The 26317-nt window shown below is 37.2% G+C and overlaps 1 protein-coding gene across 5 annotated transcripts in view; it reads left to right on the top strand.

The window, feature by feature from the left end:
* Positions 1-3283: 3283 nt before the first annotated feature.
* The window catches only part of CCNH (cyclin H), a 34109-nt gene continuing 11075 nt past the window's right edge, over positions 3284-26317 (top strand). For 3 of the 5 annotated variants that reach the window (XM_047778239.1, XM_047778243.1, XM_047778240.1), the window contains exons 1-7: positions 3285-3624; positions 5656-5778; positions 7794-7867; positions 9466-9676; positions 12586-12749; positions 21989-22059; positions 25062-25173. In XM_047778239.1, coding sequence (XP_047634195.1) covers positions 3508-3624; positions 5656-5778; positions 7794-7867; positions 9466-9676; positions 12586-12749; positions 21989-22059; positions 25062-25173 — 872 coding nt within the window. In that variant the 5' untranslated portion in view covers positions 3285-3507. Of the gene's footprint in view, positions 3625-5655; positions 5779-7793; positions 7868-9465; positions 9677-12585; positions 12750-21988; positions 22060-25061; positions 25174-26317 lie in introns of all 5 variants that reach the window. The other 2 variants (XM_047778241.1, XM_047778242.1) reach the window with 2 other exon arrangements.

Below are 26317 nucleotides of genomic sequence, written 5' to 3'. Positions count from 1 at the left end.
AATGTATTACAGAAATACGTTACATCTCATGTAACATATGTTATATGATGCATATGATATACATGATATATTATCTCCCCATCTGGCAACACAGTCATGAATATATATATATATATATATATATATATATATATATATATATATATATATATTTTTTTTTTTAGGGCCATGCCCATGGCATATCAAAGTTACCAGACTAGGGGTCAAATCGGAGCTGTAGCTGTTGGACTCTGCCACAGCCACAGCAACTCTAGATCCAAGCCGCTTCTGCGACCTAAGCCACAACTCACAATAGCGCTGTATCCTTAACCTACTGAGTGAGGCCAGGGATCGAGGAGGCCATATCCTCATGGATACTAGAAAGGTTCATATTCCACTGAGTCACATTGGGAACTCCAAGTCTTTGTTTTTTCATATCAACATGGCAGTTTTTTTAAAAAAAAATGCCTTTTCTTTTTTTTTATTTCTTTTAGTAGTACTCTGTTTTGGAGAAATTAGGTATTTGCTGCACACAACTCTTTTTCTTCTCTTAGTTGTAACTTGACAACTGGGTAAAAAACTAGGAAGGGATATTAGAGCCAATGCTAACTGTATAAATTAAATAGAATTACAAGGGGTTTAACTGTTTTTGAATGTCATTGCAAAGCTATATTTAGAATGTAAAAAATCTATGTCAATTGTACTGAAGGGGTAAAATTTCATGTCAGATTATAAAGACTGTATGTTTTTGTGAGAATAGACATGGTTTATTCCCATGCCCCACTATCACCTTTGTGGCCCTGAAATCAGAAACTATGTGGATATGAGTATGCTGATGAGTTTGGGAAAGAACCATAAGTTAATCAGGGCACTTAATAAAATGTTTTTAGACTGCAAAATTATTGGCAGTCCCACACATATTTATTGGTCACTCCTCCACCCATTTCCCCTTTTCCTCCTTTACTCCTAAGATCAGGGAGTCTGATGTTCTTTATTTTCCCCAAAACATTAAGATAACAACAGCAGAGTCTGAGGAAGAGAGAAGCTTGTCCTAAAGCAAAAGAGAGGAATTCCCAGCACTCTCATGGGAAGCTTTGGCATAGCAAATAGGTAAGCTTAGAGCCTTTCCTATTTAACAACTATATCATAACAAAAGAGATCACGTTTCTTAAAAAAGTCACTTAATCTTTGCTGTTAACATTTAATTCTGGATAGTACTTAATGAAATATTACATATTTGTTTTCAAGTTTTTAACACTTTCATTACTCTTTTAGGATGTTTAGATTCTGTTTGGGGTTTTATTTTGTTGTTTTGTTTAAAATATCTCCATCTAGTAGCAAGGAAATTGAGATTTAAAGGTAATAGTAATTGGGTAGGAGGAGTTACCTTGATGGCACAATGGGTTAAGGATCCAGTGTTGTCACTGCAGTGGCTCAGGTCACAGCTACAACACAGGTTCAATCCCTGGACTGGGATTTTGACATGCCATGGGCATGTCAAATTAAAAAAAAAAAAAAAATGAAGTCCTTAGTCTGCCTTCCACTGTAGAAACTGCACAGAAAATTGTGCTCAACAGGCTGAACAGGGGAATGTCACTCAGGCTGAATGAAAATGCAACATCTACCTTGCTCACCTTAACAAGAATAAACCATATATGAGCCTTAATGTCAAGGCATCAGGAACAGCTTTATTCTGTAGATAGTTAACTCAGCTATAATTCCTTCTACACCCCCCAAATCTGGTCAATGTTAATTTTCATGGACTAAGATTTGTTAAAGGTTTAAAAAAAAATAGTTAACACCAGCAACACCAGGTTGTCATATTTGTCTTCCTAAATGAACTGTGACACTCAGCAATTTTATTCCTATCCCTGTGGAAATCATATCCCACCATTTCTCTCAAATGTCCATTTTTATTTCCCTTTGCATGAAACTAAAGGAGCTGTCATTACCTTTCAGAAAAACAAAAAGAATTGACATAGTATACATAACTGTCATGGTTCTAAGATTTTATACATACATTCATTTATCTAAATCACTTCTTTTCCTGACTTTCTGTTTTTCCTTTTAAATTACTCTTTCCCATTATACAGTCTCTTTGGATGCTCACAAACCATTGGACTCATAACTTGCTGTGTCCTTCCTTAAAATCAGCACATTTTCTTTTTTCTCTTTTTCCCTCTTTTCTTAGCCAATGTACTATCCAACTTACTAACTTATGTTCAAGGAGTGTCTGGATCTCCGGTTATAAACTACAAATGGTGTGAGTTCAAGAAATTCAAATAACTGTAAAAGTCTACCTTCAACTGCACCCACCCAAATAAAACAAAAAAGGGGGGAAAAAAGCTCTCTCTTTCATAAGGCTTTAAAAATATTTTCATTGAAAGTAGAGTTAGAGATACCATGAAACCTCTTTTTACCTATAGACCTTTTCAACTTTCTGAATCTCATTATCTTTATGTGCTTTTTTAATGTTTATTTTTAGGAAAACAACTTACAGTAAGTATATCCATCCTTTCTAACACAATGTATGATGCACAGGAGAAGGTATGCCTAAATGGGACAAATATAAAAATCAGTAAAGACTTTTATGTGATCAATGTAAATTCTGTATCTCAAAAGCAATTTTGAAAGCATTAGTTTTACATATATATAGATAGATATACAATCTTAAGTGTTAATAACAGCTTGTTGTAAGGCTCCCTTGAGGGCAATAATAAAGATGGGAATCTCAAGAAAACCCTAAAATTACCACTACCCTACATTGTGGCCTCAGAGATGGAAATAGGGGGAGAGGATTGGCTAGTCATCAACAGAAGCAGAAGGAAAAAGGCACAGAAAATAATAGAAAGGGACACAATACTCCTGCACTGCTTCTAGTTTTCCAATTATGTTCAAGTCTCTGAGGACAAGAATTTTGGTAGCGCCCCAGACGTTCTTCCTTAAAACAGCCAGGAAGGAATGCTTCTGCCCTAGGACCTCGACTGTTCCATCTGTTCCAATATCACCCCCTACATCATTGGTACTTCCGCGACTCTTTCAAGTCCTTGCTCAAATGTCACCTCAGTGAGACCTCCTGAACATTCTATTTAAAAGCTGACACCCTCTCACGTCCTTTCCACACTTCACTTATCCCACGTGAATTGCTTATGTTAGCTTCAACATACCCACAAATTATTCCCTTTTGGACACCCTGCCTGTCGCTTCTCCTTTAAATCTTGTGGGGAAGGGCGGAGCTAGGACCGAGGCTAAAAGCGAGGAGGAGCCTTCTACAGGCTACGCCTACTTGCGTCGCGGGCAGCGGGCCAGCAATCCCGCGCGGAGACATTCTTCCCCTCTTCCGCTCCGGAAGCGCGACTGCGGAGGGGATTACCACGTGACCTTGACGTCAACGCGCCCGCGCCAGGCGGACCTGATTCCCTCGGCTTCCCAGGGGTCTTGGTTTGTGGCTTATCTGCTTTCCACTCTGGTGCTGCGCAGTTCGCGGTCCTCGCTCAAGGCCCCCTGGGCCTGGCCTCCAACTTCAGTATGTACCACAATAGTAGCCAGAAGCGGCACTGGACTTTCGCCAGTGAGGAGCAACTAGCCCGGTTGCGGGCCGACGCCAACCGCAAATTCAGATGCAAAGCAGTGGCGAATGGGAAGGTAAGGGCTCCCGCTGCCGGCCCCTTACCTAGGTCTCTACGAGCTCTAGCCCGTCCCCCTCCGCCAGGACTCCCTGAACACCTTCTTCCTACCTGCCCCTGCCTTCTCAGTGCAGAGTGCGTTTATTTAGTAAACGATGAGCACTCTGCCAGGTGCTCTGGGTTAGGGACAGACGAAACTATCCATCCTACAGTCAAGTGAAGGAAAGATAAAAAAGCAGTAACGGCAAAGAAGACACTTTGTAGGATGCTAATATAATGAGGGGAGGGACTTTTCTCATCAGCTGTTGTGGAGAAGATGGGGGAAGGACCTTCCAGGTGGACAGAGCCACAAGTGCAAAGTAGAAGGTCAGTAATTGCAGGGCTGGTCCGTGGAACGCTCATGGTTCTGTGCGGCGGAAGCTGAGTACCTGTGCATGAAAGGCTGGAGAAGGTAGACAGGGGACTTGTAAATGGAAGTAAAGAGTTTAAAGTTTGTGAAATTTTATATTGGAAATTAACCCTATTAGATTCTGTTGTAGAACGAGCTTTCTGGGAAAGAATGGATTGATTGGATGGGACATGGTGGAGGCAGGGGGACAAGAGACCGTTAGCATGAACCAGTTGACCAGAGATGGTTTGGACTGTGGCCTGCCAGCCACGTCCTTCCTGTTCTCCTTCCTCTTCGGTTTAATCTTTGCTCACAAGCTCCAAAAAAACACCACCATCCATTCTAGCTTCTGTGTCAGACCTGTTTTGATTCTGAGTACTGAGGTACCTTTACCTATAATTCACAACTTACTTCATATCACTTTGTGCTGCACAAAGTAATACATATTGTGCAAAATTCAAGTATTTAGTATGTGTGAGCTCATACAGCCCTCACAACTACTCCATGAGGTAGATACTGTTATTTTCCTTGCTTTACATCTGAGGAAACTGAGGTACAGAGAGGTTGAATAACTTCTCAGGCTATATGCTAATAAGTGACAGAGCCAGGATTTGAACCCCTGGAATCTCGTTCCAGCATTCCTTCAGTAAACCACAAGGCCGTGCTGTCTTTAAAGTTAGAACCTGTGTTAGTTGCTTAGGACTGCTCTTAAAAAATTTACCACAAACTGGGTGCATTAAAACAGAAATTCATTGTCTAAAACAATGGACGATAGAAGTCTGAGGTTCTGGAGGCTAGAAATCTGAGGTCAAGGTGTTAGCCAAGTGGTAATATCTGTGGCTTCTAGGAAGGATCCTTCCTTTCCTCTTCCAGCTTCTGATAACCCGGGTGTACCTTTGCTTGCAGCAGCTAACTCCAATCTTTACGTCCATCTTTACAAAGTGTTCTCCATGTGTCTCTGTGCCCTCACATATTCTACTTATAAAGATACCAATCATACTGGATTAGGAGCCCATTCTACTTCAGTGTGACGTCATCTTAACTAATTACATCTGCAGAGATCTTATTTCCTCACCTTCTGAGGTACTGGGGGCTAGAACTTAACACTTTTTTTGGCAGTCCTAATTAAACTGATAACAGCATTAAATGAATATTTGTTGTAAATGTGTAGTGTTTATTAACTATCAAGTATAGTCTGTAGAGATTTTACAAAGGTAGTAAAGAGATAAAGTGTTAAGGATCAGAATTATCCTTGTGACACTTGTTGATTTTTACTCAAACCCGTGTGATTTAATAACTGACTGAGGGATATTGAAAGTTTTCCAGCCATTGATAGTGTATATCTTTATTGATTTATAAATAATGACATCAAACCTATGAACATATACACATGCTCCTCATGATTGCTTGTACCTTAGTGAGGCAGATATTCAGCTGACATACTGAGAAAATATGCAGTTATGGTGTAGTTTATTAAATATTTTCTTAAAAGCTATTTTGTGTAATATTAGCAGTTTTTGATAAAGGAAAAATATGGTATATTTCCTTTTGGTTGGATCTCTAAACTAAATTTAATCTGGACAAAGAAAAATATTTTAAGATTAAAAAATTTTTTAAGATTATCTAATTCATTACATTTTTATTCTAATTTTTGATTCAAAGGTTCTTCCAAATGACCCAGTCTTTCTTGAGCCTCATGAAGAAATGATACTCTGCAAATACTATGAGAAAAGATTATTGGAATTCTGTTCAGTGTTTAAGCCAGCAATGCCAAGGTCTGTTGTGGTAAGTTATTGTAGTGGTGAAGTATAATGTCATTTAGCTAATTTCTGAAATCTGATCAATTATATTTAACTCTTTATCTACTTTCCTCCAAAATATACTTTTGTTATATAAATATTATAATTTATGTATTTAAGTTTTTGTCACATACATTTTTCATAAATGCCTTGAATTATGAACTCCTATGTTGTATCTCTCAGAAGTGTTTCAAGAATCATTTCATATCAAAAGAATTTTGAGGCCTGATACATAGATCATGATATCCTCATTTTATAGAAAAAGAAAAAATCAAATTACTTTCCCTCCAGATTCTCAATTAGTGAGCATTATAACTCCTACCTTATGGTCCCATGGACTAGTGCTTTTTAAACTCTTCACACACATGTGAAATAATGCATTTATTCATCATCTGTAATCCTACGCCCCAGCCAAAAGTCATGCTGTAATTTTTTAAACCTTGAGTAGTAGAAACTGGAGGTTTACTTTTGGGTGAAACTTGTCTTGTGGCTGTTTCACATGTATGGTTCTGAGCACTGTGTGTGTGTGTGTGTGTACGTACTCTGATGGGGTAATAGTGAGGAGAAACATGTAGTTAGAACTTTTTGCTATGTGGATTTACAAACACTGCCCTCTAATTGTTCACCTTGTATGTTTTTGTTGATAGAAATTTAAATTTAAACGCCTATAAGATAAAAAAAGAGATATATAAAATATTTTTTCTTATTATCACACAGTTTTGTTGTGAAGGTCAAATATGAAAGTCTTAAGTGAAAGTCATACTTTTTCAAGTTATACAGCGTGAATAATTTATGGTCCAATAGAGAATAACCCCCGAAGAAATGATCTCCATTTTTATAGTTGGGGGAAAAAAAAAAAAACTGAAGTATATTGAAGATAGCAAGTCTGAAAGTATTCATAATGTTTTCTTTTTTTACTGCACCTTCATCTGAGAGATCAGATTCATGAAGAATTTTATATGCACTTTCTTAGTTCCTGTCTCCAGATTTGGTCCTAGCTTTTTCTGATAAGAGAACTATAACATGAAGCGATAGGTTTAAGTGATCTTTTCAGATAAACTAAATCCTTGAATGAACTTCTTTGTTGAATTTGTCTTTATATACAACTTGCTTATTTATAACTGCTAGTTTTGGTTTTTGTTTAACGCAAAATGACAAAACTAAACTTTTGAAATATTTTAAGAGAGGAATTCCCTAGTGGCTCAGCAGGTTAAGTATCCAGTGTTGTCACTGCTGTGGCTCTGGTTACTGATGTGCCACAGGTTTAAACCTGGATTAGGAACTTCAATATGCTGCAGGGGTGGTCAAAAAAATTTTTTTTAATAAATGTTTTTTTCATCCTAAAATAGGTAACATTGGTTCTAGCCAAATGACATAATGGTTAAAAATATACGCAGATCTTGGATGAAACCATTCCTGTCCCTTGTGAGATGTGTGACCTTGAGCAAGTCAGCCTTATTGATATTCGGTTTCCTTCTCTGTAGAGGTAGAGGTACTTCACCAAGTTGTTATAAGAATTAAAATAAGATGACAGTGTTGTACGTAGCACAGAGTCTGGCATGCGGTATGCTCTTAGTACATGGTAGATGCTGAGCAGAGATTGGTTGTATCATGGATCCAGAGTGGATTTAGAGAGAAGGCTTATTGCCCCAACCCTATTATTCCATCAGTATTTTACAGGATTGACTGCTTAAGCTGTGATCATATGTATAAATTATGCAAATATATGTAATTATATAAAATTCCCACACTTTTTAATTAAGCCACTGATCTCAGGAGGGATAACCTAGGGTGAGTGGAGAAGGACAACAAAGGGTCTTTGGCTGTGGTGTTTCTGTTGTAATTTATCATAATTTATTTTGATTTAAGAATTAACAAGTTTTGATATTTTACATGGGTGACTTTTTCAAAGAAATCTTCACATAAATAAGTTTTTTTAAATACAAAATTTAACTTGTATGTGCAAATAGATTCTGATAATATATGTATTTTTAATCTTAGGGTACGGCTTGTATGTATTTCAAGCGTTTTTATCTTAATAACTCAGTTATGGAATATCACCCCCGGATAATAATGTGAGTATAAGTCTGATTTATTGATTTACATCTAAGAAGACCTTTAAACTATTTGAGCATGTGTGTGTGAAAAAAATGGCTTCCTAATAAAGGGTAATTTAGCTGTGCATTCTATTCTGAACTTGGATCCCTCTTTGTACTTCTTAGTATGCCTATATAATACTTCCATCCTTGTAATACTGATATCATCTGAATTTGAAGTTATCGAAATTCTAATTCTGGTTTTTCTCAAACTAGCTTCCCTAATATTCCTCTCTGTTAGTGGAACCTTTGTTCTCCCAGTTGCTCTAAGAGTCATTTATGATAACTCCTCTCCCTGTACATGCAGTCAGTTTTTACAGGTCCTATAGCTCCATATTCATTATACTTGAACAAAGGTCTGTTGTGCTTCTGCTGAGCACTGTGCTTATCATTAAAGATAAAGATGAAATTCGTATGAGGCTCATCAGAGAGCTTGCTGTCAGTCACATTGTCCCCATGTATTTTCTCTTTTTCATTTCCATTTCTACCAGTTTAAGTCAGGCCTTTGTTACTTCCAATCTTGATTTTTGTGGTAGTTTTACTGCTAGTTTCTCAGTCTGAAACTTATGTAGTAGCCATGAGCGTTTCATAGGTTTGTTCTTGAGGTTAAAAATCCCCTATTTAAATGCCCTTGGTGACTTAACACTGATGGCTTTCCATAGGGTTTCTATGACATACCTTTCTTCCCAAGTCCATATGGTACATATGTGTGTACTATTTTTTTTCTTTTCCATATACATTTCTTGATGCTGAGTATTCCTTTTCCTCAGTTATTTTGTTTTTCTAGGTATTTAGGCTAAACTATATGAACTTGCCGTTAAGTCACAAATTGATGAATCCTGTGCCAGTATTATACAATTCAGCCTAATTTTGTAGTCTCCTTATGGATAAATAGATTAAACAGGAAACTCTTTTTTTTTTTTTTTGTCTTTTTAGGGCCACACCCACGGCATATGGAGGTTCCCAGGCTAGGGGTCCAGTCAGAGCTGTAGCCACTGGCCTGTGCCACAACCACAGCAGTGTGGGATCCAAGCCTCATCTGTGACCTACACCACAGCTCACCACAATGCTGGATCCTTAAGCCACTGAGCAAGGCCCGGGATCAAACCCGCGTCCTCATGGATGCTAGTCAGGTTCTTTTAACTACTGAGCCATGATAGGAACTCAGAAACTCTTTTTTTTTTTTTGTCTTTTTTGCTGTTTCTTTGGGCCGCTCCCGCGGCATATGGAGGTTCCCAGGCTAGGGGTCGAATCGGAGCTGTAGCCACTGGCCTATGCCAGAGCCACAGCAATGCGGGATCCGAGCTGCGTCTGCAACCTACACCACAGCTCACGGCAACGCCAGATCCTTAACCCACTGAGCAAGGGCAGGGACCGAACCCGCAACCTCATGGTTCCTAGTCGGATTCGTTAACCACTGCGCCACAACGGGAACTCCAGAAACTCTTTTTTAATCAATTTCCTGAGATACCTAGTATAGCATTTGGTGAATATTGGGTAATTTTAGAACATACTTTTAGAAATATTTAATTATTTCTCAAAGTATATACATATTTCTCCCCTTATTTTTCCTCTAGGCTCACTTGTGCATTTTTGGCCTGCAAGGTAGATGAATTCAATGTATCTAGTCCACAATTTGTTGGAAATCTGCGGGAGAGTCCTCTTGGACAAGAGAAAGCGCTTGAACAGATTTTGGAATATGAACTGCTCCTTATACAACAGCTTAATTTCCACCTTATTGTCCACAATCCTTATAGACCTTTTGAGGGCTTTCTCATTGATTTAAAGGTAATCTTGATATTAAGTAAACTGATAGAGTGAACTCCTTTGCTACGTTACTTAACCAAAAGAATCAAAATTTTATTATAACTTATGATGATCCTGGTGTTATAGCATGGGCTTGCTAAAACATGAGTTTGACCTGGACCTCTAGGGCAATACTTGTGAAACTTCAGTGTACTTCAGAATCATCTGGAGGGCTTATTAGCTCAGATTGCCAGACTGCAATGGAGGATAGGTAAGGGTTTGATGAATTTGGTTTGGGACATGATAAATTTCCATTGCCTGCAAGACACTCAGGTAGGTAGATGTTTATGTCTAGAAGTCAGAGAAGATGGATAGGCTGGAGGTATAGTTTTGGGCATCATTGCCCCAGGAAGATTTAAAGTGGGTCAGCCATTAGGACCGTTTAAAGGCTCGCTAGAGGAGTTCCCGTCGTGGCTCAACAGGAACAAATCTGACACTGAACCATGAGGTTGCAGGTTCAATCCCTGGCCTCACTCAGTGGGTTAAGGATCCCGACATTGCCATGAGCTGCAGTGTAGATCGCAGACACATCTTGGATCTGGCATTGCTGTGGCTCTGGCGTAGGCCAGAAGTTACAGCTCCGATTCAACCCCTAGCCTGGGAACCTCCATATGCCATGAGTGCGGCCGTAAAACACACACACACACACGGTCTCTAGAGGAAAACAAGAAGCCTGGGAATCTCCATATGCCACGAGTGCGGCCATAAAAAGCACGCGCAGACACACACACACACACACACACACACACACACACACACACACACACACACACACACACACACACGGTCTCTAGAGGAAAACAAGAAGCTCCTAAGACTGAAGGATATTGACACACACACGGTCTCTAGAGGAAAACAAGAAGCTCCTAAGACCGAAGGATATCGACACAGGTAGGACTTTTGGAGAAGTAAAGGGAAGTAGAATACTTATAAAGATGATCATGAAAAGCTCTCCAGTCCTGCTCAGAATTTAGACACAGTAAAAGTTGAAAGATAATGTTTACTGGATTTAGTGCTAGAAAGGTGATATGTGAACTTGGTGAAATTAGTCTCCATTGAATGCAGAGGAAGAAATAGAAGGTAAGAAAACAGGTATATATAACTTGGATTAAACAGCTTGTCTTTGAGGTGGAAAAGGAAGATGGGATGAATGAGAAGGTGGGGCAACTGCTGGAAATTGAGGAAAGGAGCAGTTTTTGGTTGTGTTTTGTTTTGTGGAAGAAACAATGTAGAGAGCTAGTAGAGAAAGCTTAGTGGAAAATATGTAGCTCAAGTTTTTCTCTGGAGTGTGGTAGAAGGGCCTGGCCTGGGATTTGAAGCAAGGTAGAAGAATTAATTGGCTCTCACTTTTAATGAAGGGAAAGAGGAAAGCATGAGTAAGGATAATGTTATGCCTGGGGATTTGGTGGTAGCAGGTAATATAATGTCTTTCTTTGTTATCAGCAGAGATAATTTTTTGAGAGCAGTGGAGTTGCTGAGAATTATCAAAGACATAGAGATGGGTAGAGGATGTTTAACATAATCACTGAAAGGTGGGAAAACACACTTTCTAAGGAATATTATCACAGCTATGCAGTGTTGAGAGCCTTGTTGAGGATGAGTGAACTTGGAATTTATAGTGATGTTACCAGACCACTTGGTTGCATTGTTTTCTCTAGCAGCACCCAGAAATCTGAGTATAGTTGCAAACAGAAGGCTGGTTGTATTCAGCCACTATTGAAGTTTTGACAGAAATGTGTTGACTGCATATTGAGGCAGGAAGTTGAAGAGAGAAATGAGGATTTGTGGACACCAGTGAATAGAAGAAAGTATAGGGATGAGAAACCAAATGTTCTGAGGAGGGTGTCAAGGAAAAGCTGTGAAGTAATTGAGCAAATCTCTGTGGTCAGAGTTGGAACATCAGATTCGTCATGTCAGAGTTCAGGCATTTTGGGATAACAGTAAGACCTGAGTGTGACTCTACAATTGACTCTGGCTCTTTGGTTTCAGAGTATAGAAAAGATTTATTACTTCTTTAGGACTTGCATGGAGATACCTGAAATGTATCTGAGGGTTTGGGATTTAGGGTTCATCTTAAAGGGTAAGAAGAATTGTTAGGAAATAGAGGTGTCATGCATATTTGGGGAACGCATACTGAAATTAATGCTGTAATCCAACCAAGATTCATTCCCATTTACTTGTTTCCAAAAGTAAATTTTAAGTAGGAGAAATTTCCAATCAAAATGAAGTCGTATTTTGGTTCCTAAATGTGGCCTTACATCTGAATCACCTGGATTGCCTGGGAAGTATTTACCTGGGAATATGTATTTCTTAGGTCAGCTTGCGTAGTCGAATCTCATAGGGCCACCTGTCCTCTTCCTTCTCAGGTGGAAGGATAAAGAGAGGGGTTAACATAAATCACAATAGTACTGAGTACTATACTGGAAACCTTAGATCTATTATCTCAAAGCATGTATTTCTTACTAATGGAATGTGTTCAGAAGAGTTGGGAGTTCCCTAGTAGCTCAGCAGGTTAAGATCTGGTGTGGTCACTGCTGTGCCTTGGGTTGCTTCTGTGGCACAGGTTTGGTGCCTGACCTGGAAACTTCTGCATGCTGCAGGTGTGGCCAGAAAAGAAAAAGAAAGAAAAAGTAAACAATAAAGTTTGAAAGCCAGTGAGTAAAAGAGTCCTAAAACATACAGAATTTGATGACTGTACTTTTGGTACATTCTGGTGCTGAATACAAAACATTGCTACATGGAAAGGTTATTATTGCTGGGGTATAGAAAAGGAATTACTTTTATTAAAAGTGTTTTGTGTTAAGCATTTTCTGGTCTATATAAACATTTTTGACCTGTTATTATTCCATTAAACTTTTAGAAGTGATGACATTTGCAAACTTTCTTTTTAGACTCGATATCCCATGTTGGAGAATCCAGAGATTTTGAGGAAGACAGCTGATGACTTTCTCAGTAGAGTTGCATTGACGGATGCTCACCTTTTATACACACCTTCCCAGATTGCCCTGACTGCCATTTTATCTAGTGCATCCAGAGCAGGAATTACTATGGAAAGGTATTAATTTGTATTTAACTTTGATCAGACCCAGTCACTCATTTTTTTCCTTCTGGAGTCCTGAGTTCTTAAGTAAGGTTCCCTTTGTGACGTAGTCCTTTGTATCTCCTGTGGTTGAGGGTTGATGAGGACAACTGAGGGAATAAATGGAATCACCTTTTAAGGAAATCTTCAAAAATTAAGTAAGATATTTTCGAGCTAAAAGGGCTAAAAGGATGCAATTTTGACTGAAGTAGAAGAAAATAAGGTGATGCTCAAAAGACTGGTATGTCTGGCAAATTTAGAAGTTACATGGACTGTTAAGCAACACAAGTGCAGCAAACACATCTGCCTTGTTTTATCATAAATCTCCTGTATAGAGTGTGTGTGGCACATGGAATTCAGTAAAGATTTGTTGAATGAATAATGCTTTAGGAAATGTCCAAGTGAATTTCAGTTGAGCTATAGATAGTAATAGAGGATACATAAATGCTCACTGAGAACCAGGCTCTGTGATACGTACTTTACATGAGTTAAATTCACTTGATTCCTACAATAATACCTTGTTGCACAGGTTAATTAGATTTTATTATATTTGTTAATAACTAACTCAAGTACAGGCTAGCAGTAAATTAGACTGTAAAAATTTTTACATTTAATTTCTTATGACCTTTGAAATTCTGTTTGATTTCATTTCTAGAAATAGCTGCGGAGGAAAGATGATAAAACTTTCTAAAGATAAACTGTTCTACATGTTTGTAATCCCTCATCTGTAATTTCAAAATCAGTTGATTTGGGGGCAGAAAACATGAACAGATGCGATTTAGTCTTTATTTAACTTCATGGGAGTATTTGTAGGTTTCCTTGCAGAAACATTAATATTACTGATTATAGGATACTGCCTCAGAGACATCAGTCAAGGATTTCACATTTCATGATATAGACACCATGTTAACTTTCTAAGACATGAACAATTCTAGATTTCAAAACACATCCAAGATAAGGGACTGTGGGCTTGTATTTTGTTTAATTTATGGTATGCCTCCTCTCTATAGACGCAACTCCCCAACTCTCTATATAAATATGTACATTTAATCCCAAAGTGATCTATACCTCTATTTATTTACTAAACAAAGCTTTATTTTTATTTATTTATTTTGCTTTTTAGAGCCACGGGTGTGGTATATGGAAGTTCTAGGCTAGGGGTCGAATCAGAGGTACAGCTGCTAGCCTGCACCACAGCTACAGCAATGCCAAATCTGAGCTGCGTCTTCCTCCTACACCGCAGTTCACAGCAGTGCCAGATCCTTAACCTGCTGAGTGTGGCCAGGGATTGAACCTGCGTCCTCATGTTCATTTCCACTGACCCAGTGGGAACTCCTAAGCAAAACTTTATTGAGGTTTCTGTGCCTTCTGTGATCATGCCCTATGCTATACTGTAGGAATATAAAAGTAAACAAACTATAAATCCTTGGTCTAGTTAAGAATGGGTGTGGAGCTTCCCTTTTCTAAGGGAAGAAAGCCGCTTTTCCACAATTCAGGTAATTAGCTGCTTGCTTAAACTGTTTACACATTATATCTTTCATGGTATATATGCAAATTCTCCAGTGGTGAGATTTTTCTTGTGTTGATAGAGAGGGATGAAGCATCCTGAGGTCTAAATTAAGAGTTTGTTTCATCGTGGAAATTAATTTAGTTATAATTTCATGTAGCCAGGTGAAGGTGAAATTGTAGTACCTTGGGCTCATTGCAAATTACATACACTTCTGTTGCATTCCTAGAGACTGTAGACATTTGGGATTTTTTTTTTTTTTTTGCTTTTTTAGTGTCACATCTGCAGCATATGGAAGTTCCCAGGCTAGGGGTCAAATTGGAGCTGCAGCTGCCAGCCACAGCCACACATCTGCCAGATCTGAGCTGTGTCTGCAATCTACAGCACAGCTCACAGCAATGCCTGATCCTTAACCAACTGAGCGAGCTCAGGGATCAAACCTACATCCTCACGGATACTTGTCAGGTTCTTAACCCCCAGGCCACAACGGGAACTCCAGGACATTTGTTTTCTTTTGAAGAAAAGCTTTCAAATGATTTTTAACTTTTGACTTCCTTTGCAACTTTTGGGACACAAGGTACTTCTTAGATAATTCTTGCTCGCCTAAGGATTTTTTTTTTTAATCCAAATATTAACATTTGAATTTAGAGTCGAGATTAAGAGCTACTAACTTTAAAAAGTTTCACAGAGTTAAAGAGTCTGGTCAGTTAACTCTTAAAAAGCAAACATATCACTCTTATGCATAAGAAGTGGAAAAGAAGAGTGAAAAGAAATGAAAAAAGATGCCTAAAGTTGTAGAGAGGGGAAAGGAAAACACTGTTACTTTGATTTATTGGTAACCAGAGATGAGTTAGTTAAGGGAATTATTTTTTTCTGTATCTGAAATGAATTCACACTAGGTGAAAATATAATAGCTAAGTTATTAAAATTTTGTAATAAAATTTTTACAAGAATTTTTATAATTGATTTACAGTATTCTGTCAATTTCTGCTGTATAGCAAAGTGACCCAGTTATACACATATATACATTCTTCACATTATCCTCCATCATGTTCCATCACAAGTGATTAGATATAGTTCCCTGTGCTATACAGCAGGATCTCATTGCTTATCCATTCCAAATGCAATAGTTTCATCTACTGAACCCAAATTCCTAGTACATCCCACCCTCTCCCCTCCCCCTTGGCCACCACTAATCTTTTGTCCATGTCCATGAGTCTTTCTCTTTTCTCTAGATAGATTAATTTCTGCCATGTATTATTTTCCAGATATAACTGATACCACATGGTATTTGTCTTTCTCTTTGTGACTTAATTAAGAATCTTTAGTTCCATCCATGTTGCTGTAGATAGCCTTATTTTGTTCTTTTTTATAGCCAAGTAGTATTCCATTGTGTATATGTACCACATCCTCTTAATCTCTTCATCTGTTATTAGACAGTTGGGTTGTTTCCATGTCTTGGCTATTGTGAATAGTGCTACAATGAATATAGGGGTGCATGTATCTCTTTCAAGAGAGTTTTGTATGGATATATGCCCAGGAGTAGGATCATATGGTAGTTCTGTATTTAGTTTTCTGAGGTACCTCCATATTGCTTTCCATTGTGGCCATACCGATTTACATTCCCACCAACAGTGTAGGAGGGTTCCCTTTTCTCTACACCCTTTCCAGCAGTTCGTATTTGTAAACTTTAATGATAATGGCCATTCTGACTTGTGTAAGGTGGTACCTCAGTAGAGTTTTGATTTGCATTTCCCTAATAATTAGTGATGTTGAGCATATTTTCATGTGTCTGTTGGCCATCCATATGTCTTCTTTGGAAAAATGTCTATTCACATCTCCTGTCCATTTTTCAATTGGATTGTTTTTTTTTTTGCTGTTGAGCTATATGAGATCTTGGTATATTTTGGTGGTTAAGCCCTTGTTGGTTGCATCATTTGAAACTATTTTCTCCTATTCTGGAGGTGGTCTTTTTTTTTATGGTTTTCTTTGTGTGCAAAAGCCTTTAAGTTTGATTAGGTCCCATTGGTTTATTTTTATTTTGATAACTATTGTTTTGGGAGACTAACCTAGGAAAACTTTTTTATGGTTGATGTCAGAGAATGTTTTGCCTACATTCTCTTCTAGGAGTTTTACAGTATCTTGTCTTATGTTTAAGTCTTTAAGGCATTCAGAGTTTATTTTTGTGCATGGTGTGAGGGTGTGTTATGGTTTCATTGATTTACATGCAGCTGTCCAGTTTTCCCAGCACACTTGCCAAAGAGACTGTCTTTTTCCCATTTTACATTCTTGCCTTTTTTGTCGAAGATTAATTCACCATAGGTGTCTGGGTTTATTTTTGGGTTTGCTATTCTGTTCCATTGTTCTGTATTTCTGTTTTTGTACCAGTACCACACTGTCTTGATTACTGTAGCTTTATAGCATTGTCTGAAGTCTGGGCGAAGTATGTGGTTTTTGTTCTTCAGGATTACTCTGGCAATTCTGATTCTTTTATGGTTCCATATAAGTTTTTGGTGTTTGTTCTAGTTCTTTGAAAAATGGCATGGCTGATTTGATGATAGGGGTCACATTAAATCTGTAGATTGCTTTGGGTAGTATGGCCATTTTAACAGTATTAATTTTTTTAATCCATTTCTTTGAATTCTCTTAATTTCCTTCATTAAATTTATATAGTTCTCAGCATATAAGTCTTTCACCTCCTTGGTCAGGTTTATTCCTAGGTATTTAATTTTGGGGGGTGTGATTTTAAAAAATACTGTATTTTTACATTCCTTTTCTAATATTTCATTGTTAGTATTCAGAAATGCAACTGATATCTGAATGTTAATCTTATGTCCTGCTACTTTGCTGAGTTTGTTGATCAGTTTGAGTAGTTTTTGTGTGGAGTTCTTTGGGTTTTCTGTGTATAGTATGATATCATCTGCCTAGAGTGACAATTTTCTTTTCTCTTTCAATTTGGATGCCTTTTATTTCTTTTGTTTGTCTGATTGCTGTGGCTAGGACTTCCAATACTATGTTTAACAACAGTGGTAAGAGAGGGTGTCCTTTTCTTGTTCCAGATTTTAGTGGGAAGACTTTCAGCTTCTCTCTGTTGAGTATTATATTGGCTGTGGGTTTGTTATGAATGACTTTTATTATGCTAAAGTATGCTCCAACTATACCCACTTTGGTGAGAGCTTTTATCATGAATGGAGGTTGGATTTTGTCAAATGCTTCTTCTGCATCTATTGAGATGATTATGTGGTTTTTGACTTTTCTTTTATTAATGGGGTTTATGACATTGATTTATGTATGTTGAACCATCCTTGTGAACTTGGGATGAATCCCACTTGGTCCTGGTCTGTGATTTTTTTTATATGTTGTTGGATTCAGTTAGCTAAAATTTTATTGAGAATTTTTGCATCTATATTCATCAAAGATATTGGCCCATAATAATCTTTTTTGGTGGTATCTTTGGTTTTTGTATTAAGATGATGGTGGCTTCATAGAATGTCTTTGGGAGTGTTCCTTCTTCTTCAACAGAAAGATTTAAAAAGGCTGGATATAAGTTCTTCTTTGTATGTTTGGTAGAATTTACCCATGAAGCTATCTGGTTCTGGACTTTTATTTGTAGGGAGTGTTTTTATTACATACTCAACTTCATGTCTAGTGATTGGTCTGTTCAGTGGATCTATTTATTGTTGATTCAGTTTTGGTGGGCTCTACGTCTCTACAAAGTTTTCCATTTCTAGGTTGTCAAATTTGTTGGCATATAGTTGTTTGTAGTATTCTCTTACTCTTTTTTTTTTTGTATTTCTGCAGTATCTGTTGAGATTTCTCCTTTTTCATTTCTTATTTTATTTGGGCTTTTCTCTCCTCTTCTTGGTGCATCTGGCCAGAGGTTTGTTAATTTTGTTTACCCTTTCAAAGAACCAGCTCCTGGTTTTATTGATTTTTTTTCTATTGTTTTTTGAATTTCTATTTTATTGATTTTCTCTCTGATCTTTATAATTTCCTTCCTTCTGCTGACTTTTAGTTTTGTTTGTTCTTCTTTTTCTAATTCTTTGAGGTGGTGCGTTAAGTTGTCAATTGGAGATTTTTCTTCTTTTTTGAGGAAGGCCTGTATTGCTATGAACTTCCCTCTAAGCACTGCTTTTGTGGCATCTCAGATTTTGAATGGTTGCGTTTTCATTATCCTTTGTCTCAAGGTAATTTTTAAATTCCCTTTTGATTTCCTCGACCCATTAGTTTTTTTTTTTAGCAACATGTTGTTTAGTCTCCATGTAGTCAGTTTTTTCTCATTTATTTTCCTGTGGTTGATTTCTAGTATCATGCCATTGTGGTCAGAGAAGACACTTGAAATAATTTCTATCCTCTTAAATTTGTTGAGGTTAGTTTTGTGCCCCAGCATGTGGTCAGTCCTTGGGAATGTTCCATGTGCTCTTGAAAATAATGTATATTCTAATTTTTTTGGATATAATGTCATGAATTAAGTCTCACTTTTCTATTGTGTCATTTAGAATCTCTCTTACCTTATTGATTTTCTGTCTAGAGGATTTGTCCGTTGATGTGAGTGTGGTTACTATTACTGTAGTCCCATCAATTTCTCCCTTTATGTTTGTTAGTTTTGGTTGTATGTATTTGGGTGCTCCTATATTAGGTGCATATATATTGATGATTATAATATCTCTTCTTAATGGATCCTTTTATCATTAGTGTCCTTCTTTATGGCTTCATTTTGAAGTCTGTTTTGTCTGATATGAGTATGGCAACTCCTGCTTTCTTGTCTTTTCCGTTGGCAGGAAATATCTTTTCCTATCCCCTCACTTTCAGTTTTTATGTGTCCTTTGCTCTAAGGTGAGGTCTCTTATAGGCAACATATTGTATGCTCTTGTTTTTTAATCCAGTCTACCACTCTGTCTTTTGATTGGAGCATTCAGTCTATTGACACTTAAGGTAATTATTGATAAATATGTATTTATTGCCATTTTAAACCTTGTTTTCCAGTCAATTCTATGTTTCTCCTTTGTTCCTTTCTTTTTTGGTGTTGGATAATTTCCCTTTACTTTACGCTTGTGTCCTCTTCTTTTTAATTTTTGTGAATGTATTATTTCGTTTTGATTTGTGGTTGCCCTGTTTTTCAAGTATGTTAACCCCTTCCTATATCTGCTAACTGTAGCCTGATAATTATATAGGCTAAAACACATTCTAAAAAAAAAAAAAAGTCTAGATTTTCTTACTTTCCTTTCCATTTTATGGTTTTGATGTCCTTTTTTAACATCTTCATATTTATCCTTTTTGCTGTTCCTTGTGTTTATTATTGCTTTTACAATAAGTTTTTTTTTCCTTTCAGATCTGTATACTGGCTTATTTAAATGATTACTTTCCAATTGTGATTTCCTCCATTCTATTGCTTTTTTTTTAATTTAGAGAAGCCCTTTCAGTATTTCTTTTACAATGAGTTTAGTATTGCTCAACTCTTTTAGTTTTTGTTTGTTGGACAAACCTTTATGTCTCCTTCTATTTTGAATAATGTTCTTGCTGGGTAGAGTTTCTAGGCTTCAGATTTTTCCCTTTTAGAACTTTGAATATATCTTGCCATTTTCTTCTGGCTTATAGTGTTTCTGTAGATAAATCAGCTGGTAGCCTTTTGGGGGTTCCCTAATAATTAACTCTTTTTTTTCTCTTGCTGCCTTTGAATCCTCTCTTTATAAGTTTTTGCCATTGTCATTATAATATGTCTTGGTGTGGGCCTGTTTGGATTCAACTTGTTTGGGGCCCTCTGTGCTTCCTGTCTCTCTATATCAGTTTCCTTTAGATTTGGAAAGTTTTCAGCCACAATTTTTTCAAATATATTTTCCATCCCCTTTTCTTTTTCTTCTCTTGCTGGAATCCATATTATGTGTAGATTGGCCCACTTTCTATTATTTCATAGCTCTCTTATATTGCTTCCATGTTTTTTCATTTGGTTTTCTGTCTGCTGTCCTGATTGGGTGATTTCCATTATTCTGTCTTCCAAGTCACTAATTATTTTCTCTGTGTTATTCATTCTGCTCTTCAGTGCCTTTAACTAAGCTTAAGTCTCTGCAAATGAATTTTCTAATTTGTCTTGGCTTCTCATATTTTCTAGTTCCTTTCTAAAATAATCTGCATTACTGTCCATATCCGCTCTTAATTCCTTCAGTATTTACACTGTCTCCTTTTTGAACTTGGTGTTGGTTAGACTGCAGAGATGTGTTTCATTATTTGCTCCTTGAGTGGAATTGTCCTTTTAACTGGGAATGGTTCCTGAGCTTCTTCATTTTGCTTATATTTTTTTTATTATCTGGAGCCTATCTCTCACACCCAGCCTTCTGCCCAGCTGCCTCAGACTGTGGTATCCTGGGAGGTGGTACTGATGGTTTGTGTGGCTCTCTTTCTGCTTTGCCCTCCTTAGTCCAGCTGCTGCGCTTTTGTCTGAGGCTTCGAAGCCCCTCTGTCTTCACTGATTTGCCCATCAGAAGGCTTCCCAGGGAGTGGGTTCCTTTCCTCTTTCACACTTCCCTCTCCGGAGTGCTAGTCCCATGCTGATTCTTTTTTCTCTTTTTTCCCCTTTTGTTCCGCCCAGTTATATGGAGGGTTTCTTTCCCTTTTTGGAGGTTTGAGGTCTTCAGCCAGCATTTATTGGATGTTCTGTGTGAATCATTCTACATGTGGATGGTTTTTTTTTTTTTTTTTTTTGATGTGTTTGTGGGAGAAGGTGAATGCCACATCTTACTCCTTCTCCATCTTGATCCTTCTCCTGTAATATAATTTAAATAGTTTTGATGGCTTAAAAGACATATAGCAACAAAACTTCTTAAAGAATTGACTTTCTAATTTTGTAACTTTATTTCACCCAAGGGAAAAATTAATAGTTTTTTAAACATTCATGTTTGAAAGATTACTTTGCTTTGAGAATCTGTTCTCTTGGGTTTTTATCAATTATGGATCAAGTTCAGATATATAAAGCCTCAGAGTAACTAAAAATTTAAATGTGGAAATTACATGTTTTGCTTTTTATGGCTACACCTGCGGCATATGGAGGTTCCTGGGCTAGGGGTTGAGTTGGAGCTGTAGATACTGGCCAGTGCCACAGCCATGGCAATGCCAGATCTGAGCCACATCTGCACCACAGCTCATGGCAACGCTGGATCCTTAACCCACCGAGCAAGGCCAGGGATTGAACCCACATCCTCATGGATCCTAGTCAGGGTCATTTGTCCTAAGCCACAATGTTAACTCCAGAAATTACATTTTTATACTATCATTGGTTCCCAGAAAAACAGGTAATTGGGCTTTATATCCATTTGTAGAAAAACATGAACACCTTTGGTTTGAACTTGTCCCTGTGGCTCAAGATTCCTCATCTGTAAAATGAGATTAGACACATAGGGTTTTTATATTAAACACTTAACATTAAAAGTATTGAATATTGCTACTGTTAGTTTCAGGTCATTCTTCCTCTAAATGTATTATAGAACTTAAGTTAATTTGAGCATTAAGCATCTTTTAATCTAAATTGTATATCCTTAAGTCTGTAAGAGGTACAAATTATATCTTTTTGGAGTTCAAAGTATTGATATTTAACTTTTAAATTTATTCAAAGATTGACCTTGATGAAATGTACATGGAGGAAAATAATTTATGATGTCATATTTTCTCAAGAGGCTATATGTGATCAATAGATTAAAACTTTTTTCTTTTCCAGTTATTTATCAGAAAGTCTGATGCTTAAAGAGAACAGAACTAGCCTGTCACAGTTACTAGATATTATGAAAAGTAAGTAAAACAGAATACCTCATAAAATGTTCTTCTATCACAATGTTACTTTCTAAATAAATAATATCTTAGTATTTAACTTGAGATAAGAGATTACTGATTGGATTAACTTTTATTGAATTATTGTATCATGGAGGCATGAAGGATACATTGGTGAAGAATAGAAGGTATATGGAAGAAAGTAGTTTTCACACAGAACAATTTTTTTTTTGGCCACCTTGTGGCATATGGAGTTCCCAGGCCAGGGATTAGTTCTGAGCCACAGTTGCAGCAGTGCCAGATCCTTTGACCTGCTGTGCCAGGCTGGGGATTGACCCTGCTTCCTGGTGTTTCAGAGACACTGCCGTTTGCATTGTGCCACAGCAAGAACTCCTACACAGAACTTTTGGGGAAAGTGAAAATATAATCAGGTGCAGAAAGGGTTGAGATTTAAAAGGTTCCTTTTAAAAGGTATCCAGACATGATGGGCACTGAAAAATATCTACAGGGAACCAAAAACTAATTAAATTTGAAACTCATATATTGTAGTTAAGTCAGCTTTAACTAGTTGATATGTCATTTTCTAGTCATTTTAGTTGATATTAGAAAAGCCATGGTTCTCAACAGAGTGGAATTTTTGCAGCATCTCCATCCTCTTGGTTGTCGCAACTTAGAGGTAGGGGGAGATGTTGGCAGCTACTATCAGCATCCAGTGCATGGAGGTGATAGGACCCAATAAACATTTTATAATTCATAATACAGCCCCTTGGTAGACTGAGAAATGGCTCCCCAAAGATTATCAGTGGAAGCCCAGCATTACCTTACATGGCCAAAAAGAGACCCCCCCAAAAAAGTCTTTGCAGGTGTGACAAAGTTAGACATTATTTTGGACTATTCAGGTTGAGCCTAAATATAATCACAAGAGTTCTTAGTAGAGGAAGGCAGAGAGAAGTCTGACACACTGAAGGTGATTTTGAAGACACAGCAGAGGTTTGAAGATATGTCTTAAAAATTGGAGCAGTACGGCCATAAGCTAAGGGATGTTGGCAGTCATCAGAAGCTGAAACAGAAGCCTCTAGAGTGTAGCCCTTCCCATATTTTGTTTTTGGTCTAGTGAAACTGATTGCAGACTCTGAGGCTTTAGAACTGTGGAACAGGAGTTCTCTTGTGGCACAACAGGTTAAGAATCCAGCATTCTCACCCTAGCAGCTCATGTGGCTGCTGTGGCACAGGTTCAATCCCTGGCCTGGGAACTTGTGCATGCCTCAGTTGCTGCAAAAAAAACAAAAACAAAAAAACAAAACAAAACAAAACCTGTGAAACAGTCCACTTTTGTTGTCTTAATAGGTCCTACTGAGTTTGTGGTAATTTTTAATAGCAGTCTCAGGAAATTAACATAAACCCTCACAACAAAGAATTTTCTAGCCCAGGCTGTCAGTAGTGCTTATGCTAAGAAACACTGTCTTAAGGTTTTTTTTTTTTTTTTCTTTTCACTTTTTTAAAGTATGCTTGCTTTACAGTGTTGTGTTAGTTTCATATGTGCAGCAAAGTGATTCAGATGTGTGTGTATATGTGTGCGCTTCAGATTCTTTTCCCTTGTAGGTTATTACAGGATATTGAATATAGTTCCCCAAGCTATATGGCAACCTTGTTCTTAAGGATTGAGTTAGAACCTCCCCTTAACTGATTGGCTGGATTAGCCATTCCTCTCCATGTTCATTCTTGCTCTTGTGACACTGCATGCTCATGGCTACTATGCACATCTTCAGGGTTAAAAGTCAGTTTTGTTTGTTTCCAAAATGTTTTGTGCCAGTTGTCCTTATGAATAAATTTCTGGTTTAAATATTGAGTAAGCCAATAAAATATGACATTGAAGATCTTTATCTTAGATGACAGTTAATCGGTGTTTTTATGTTTTATGTTTCAAAAGTTAAAATGCCTCAGGGCATGTAAATACCATTTCTTGATTCTTTGTTGGAAATGATCTCGAGGTCTTCCCTCTTTAAGTGAGAGTGATGAATTTGAGATTTATCAGTCAGAAAACTAGGTTTTCAGTTATACCACTAGAGGGTTCACTTCCAAAACTAATTGTGATTTGGCCATAGATATTAGGATCCAGGAATTTAGTAAGTACAAGAGGTCTTAAAGGTAACCCACTGTGCTGATTTTATAGCTGACACTTACCTTCATTTTACTCCATTTGTTTTAATATAAAATAAGAATAGCTCTTGCTAAAACTCAGAGCTGGAATGGTATTATCTTATTCATAATTTTTCACACACAAGATACTGTCCCAAGGGTTTTGATGCAAACACTGCTTTATTTGCTTTATGAAATAAGTCACTCATTTGGAGCACATGGCTGGCTAATTAGCCCTGTTTCTCTCATCATTCCTTATAAAAATCATGAGATTTATATTCTTTGTTTTGTGGTAGTTGAATAACATAAAGGGCCCAGGTGGAGAATCCTTGTGTGCTTAAAGTCACTGTAGTAGTTTGCTTTTAGCATAAGGAGGGTATTATTGTTTTCTTGGTGATGCTTCATTGTATAGGTTCCGCATTGTGTTAAAGCAAAGCATCATTGACGGGTATTTACTAAGCATTTTTCCTTCATTGCATATTACATAATAATGTTTTCCTTGTACATGAGGCCCTCCATCTGTAGGACAGAATGTTATGAATATAGTTGGTGGTAGAGAACAAAGCATGTTTACTAAATCATATAGGGATTTTTTAAAAGCCTTAAAACTGAGTAAAGTGACCATGGTAGGATTTGAAAAAAATACTGACTAGCAGAGCCTGCTTATCTTTATGCTGTACACGACGCGGGCTAAGCAGCAGAAGCTATAGTAACTTAAGTAAGGTGTTCATTGAATTCTAATGTGAAATAATAATCCTGATAATCACATTTCAGGAGTGTTCTTTGTTGTTCCCAAAACTAGATGGGAAAATATTATTCATCCCCTTTATGAGAACCAGACTTTTCATTATCTGATGTGGATCCTTTCTTTTATATACATATAGGCATGAGAAACTTGGTAAAAAAATATGAACCACCCAGATCTGAAGAAGTTGCTGTTCTGAAACAGAAGTTGGAGAGATGTCACTCTGCTGAGCTTGCACTTAACGTAATTACGTAAGTAGATGGGACACTGTTATCACAGAACAGATATAAATAACTATTATTGTGTTCAGCATAAAATAAGTCATTTAATTGGTGAATGCTCATATGGGTAAAACTGACTTACCTATTAAATCAGATTTTTTTTCAACAGGATTAAACACGAGATAATAAAAGAATTTGGCTTTTTATAGTCAATTCTGCTCCTGCTGTGATTAATGTGTTCTTTGGCTTGTGGGATCCCATGAGGCAGTCTTCCTAGGGAATTCATGAACCTCTTCTTGTCCTTTTAATCTCTAGGTTTTTTGTAGGTCTGGTTATCTCCTCTGGAGAACAAGTACACTGTTCCAGATTTATTTCTATTAGCTAGGGTATGGAAATTTAGCATATTTTCTCTCAGTGGTAAACTTTATATTGAAGACAGAATCAGTAGGAAAATGTGCTGTTAGATTTCTTGTTGCAGCCATAAGGAACACTGTAATACGTCTTATTGACTTGTTGCTGAATGTGGAATTCACTATATTTGAGCTCTTTATCACCTGCAGCTTGAAGATCTGCTTACACCTTTCAGGTGTTTAAACAGTTGGGGATCTGGTAGGTAATAAGAATGGTAAAATTATTATTTTCTATTTTCTGTGGAACACATTCTGTAAAACTTAGTGGGAGGTAGGTCTGTCTTCTTACAGTTGAGATGCATCTGAGATGTTTCTGATTCCATAATTGATGACTATATGTTATTGGATAATATATGAGACATCAGACCAGAATTCTAAGGCCTTCAGATCAGGTACTTGTAACTCAGATTCTTCTAACTATAAAGCTATAGTAGGAGAATATCCCAGGACTTATGATGTGTGTAAAATATGGGACTATTTTATATTTGTAGCTGTAACTGCAAAACATGGCTTAGAATAGAACCTAAAATTGGTAAATTTCACTCCTGGGTTTCAGTGTTACAGCAAAAGTAAAGAAAAATGTTGACTTTAATGAATGAAAGTATTGCAGTACTGATTTATAATCTTTTCACATTGATTTTGAAATGGGCTTATTAGACCAGGTGTTGGCACACTGTGGCCCAAGGGCCAAATCTGGGCCACAACCTGTTCTTAGAAATAGTTTTATTGGAACATAGATACATCTAGCATACTGTGTATTGCTG

Source organism: Phacochoerus africanus, chromosome 4 (genome assembly GCF_016906955.1).
Source record: "Phacochoerus africanus isolate WHEZ1 chromosome 4, ROS_Pafr_v1, whole genome shotgun sequence".
Lineage (NCBI taxonomy): Eukaryota > Metazoa > Chordata > Mammalia > Artiodactyla > Suidae > Phacochoerus > Phacochoerus africanus.
The sequence above is the reverse complement of the archived record's forward strand: the minus strand, read 5'-3'. Positions and strand labels throughout refer to the sequence as shown.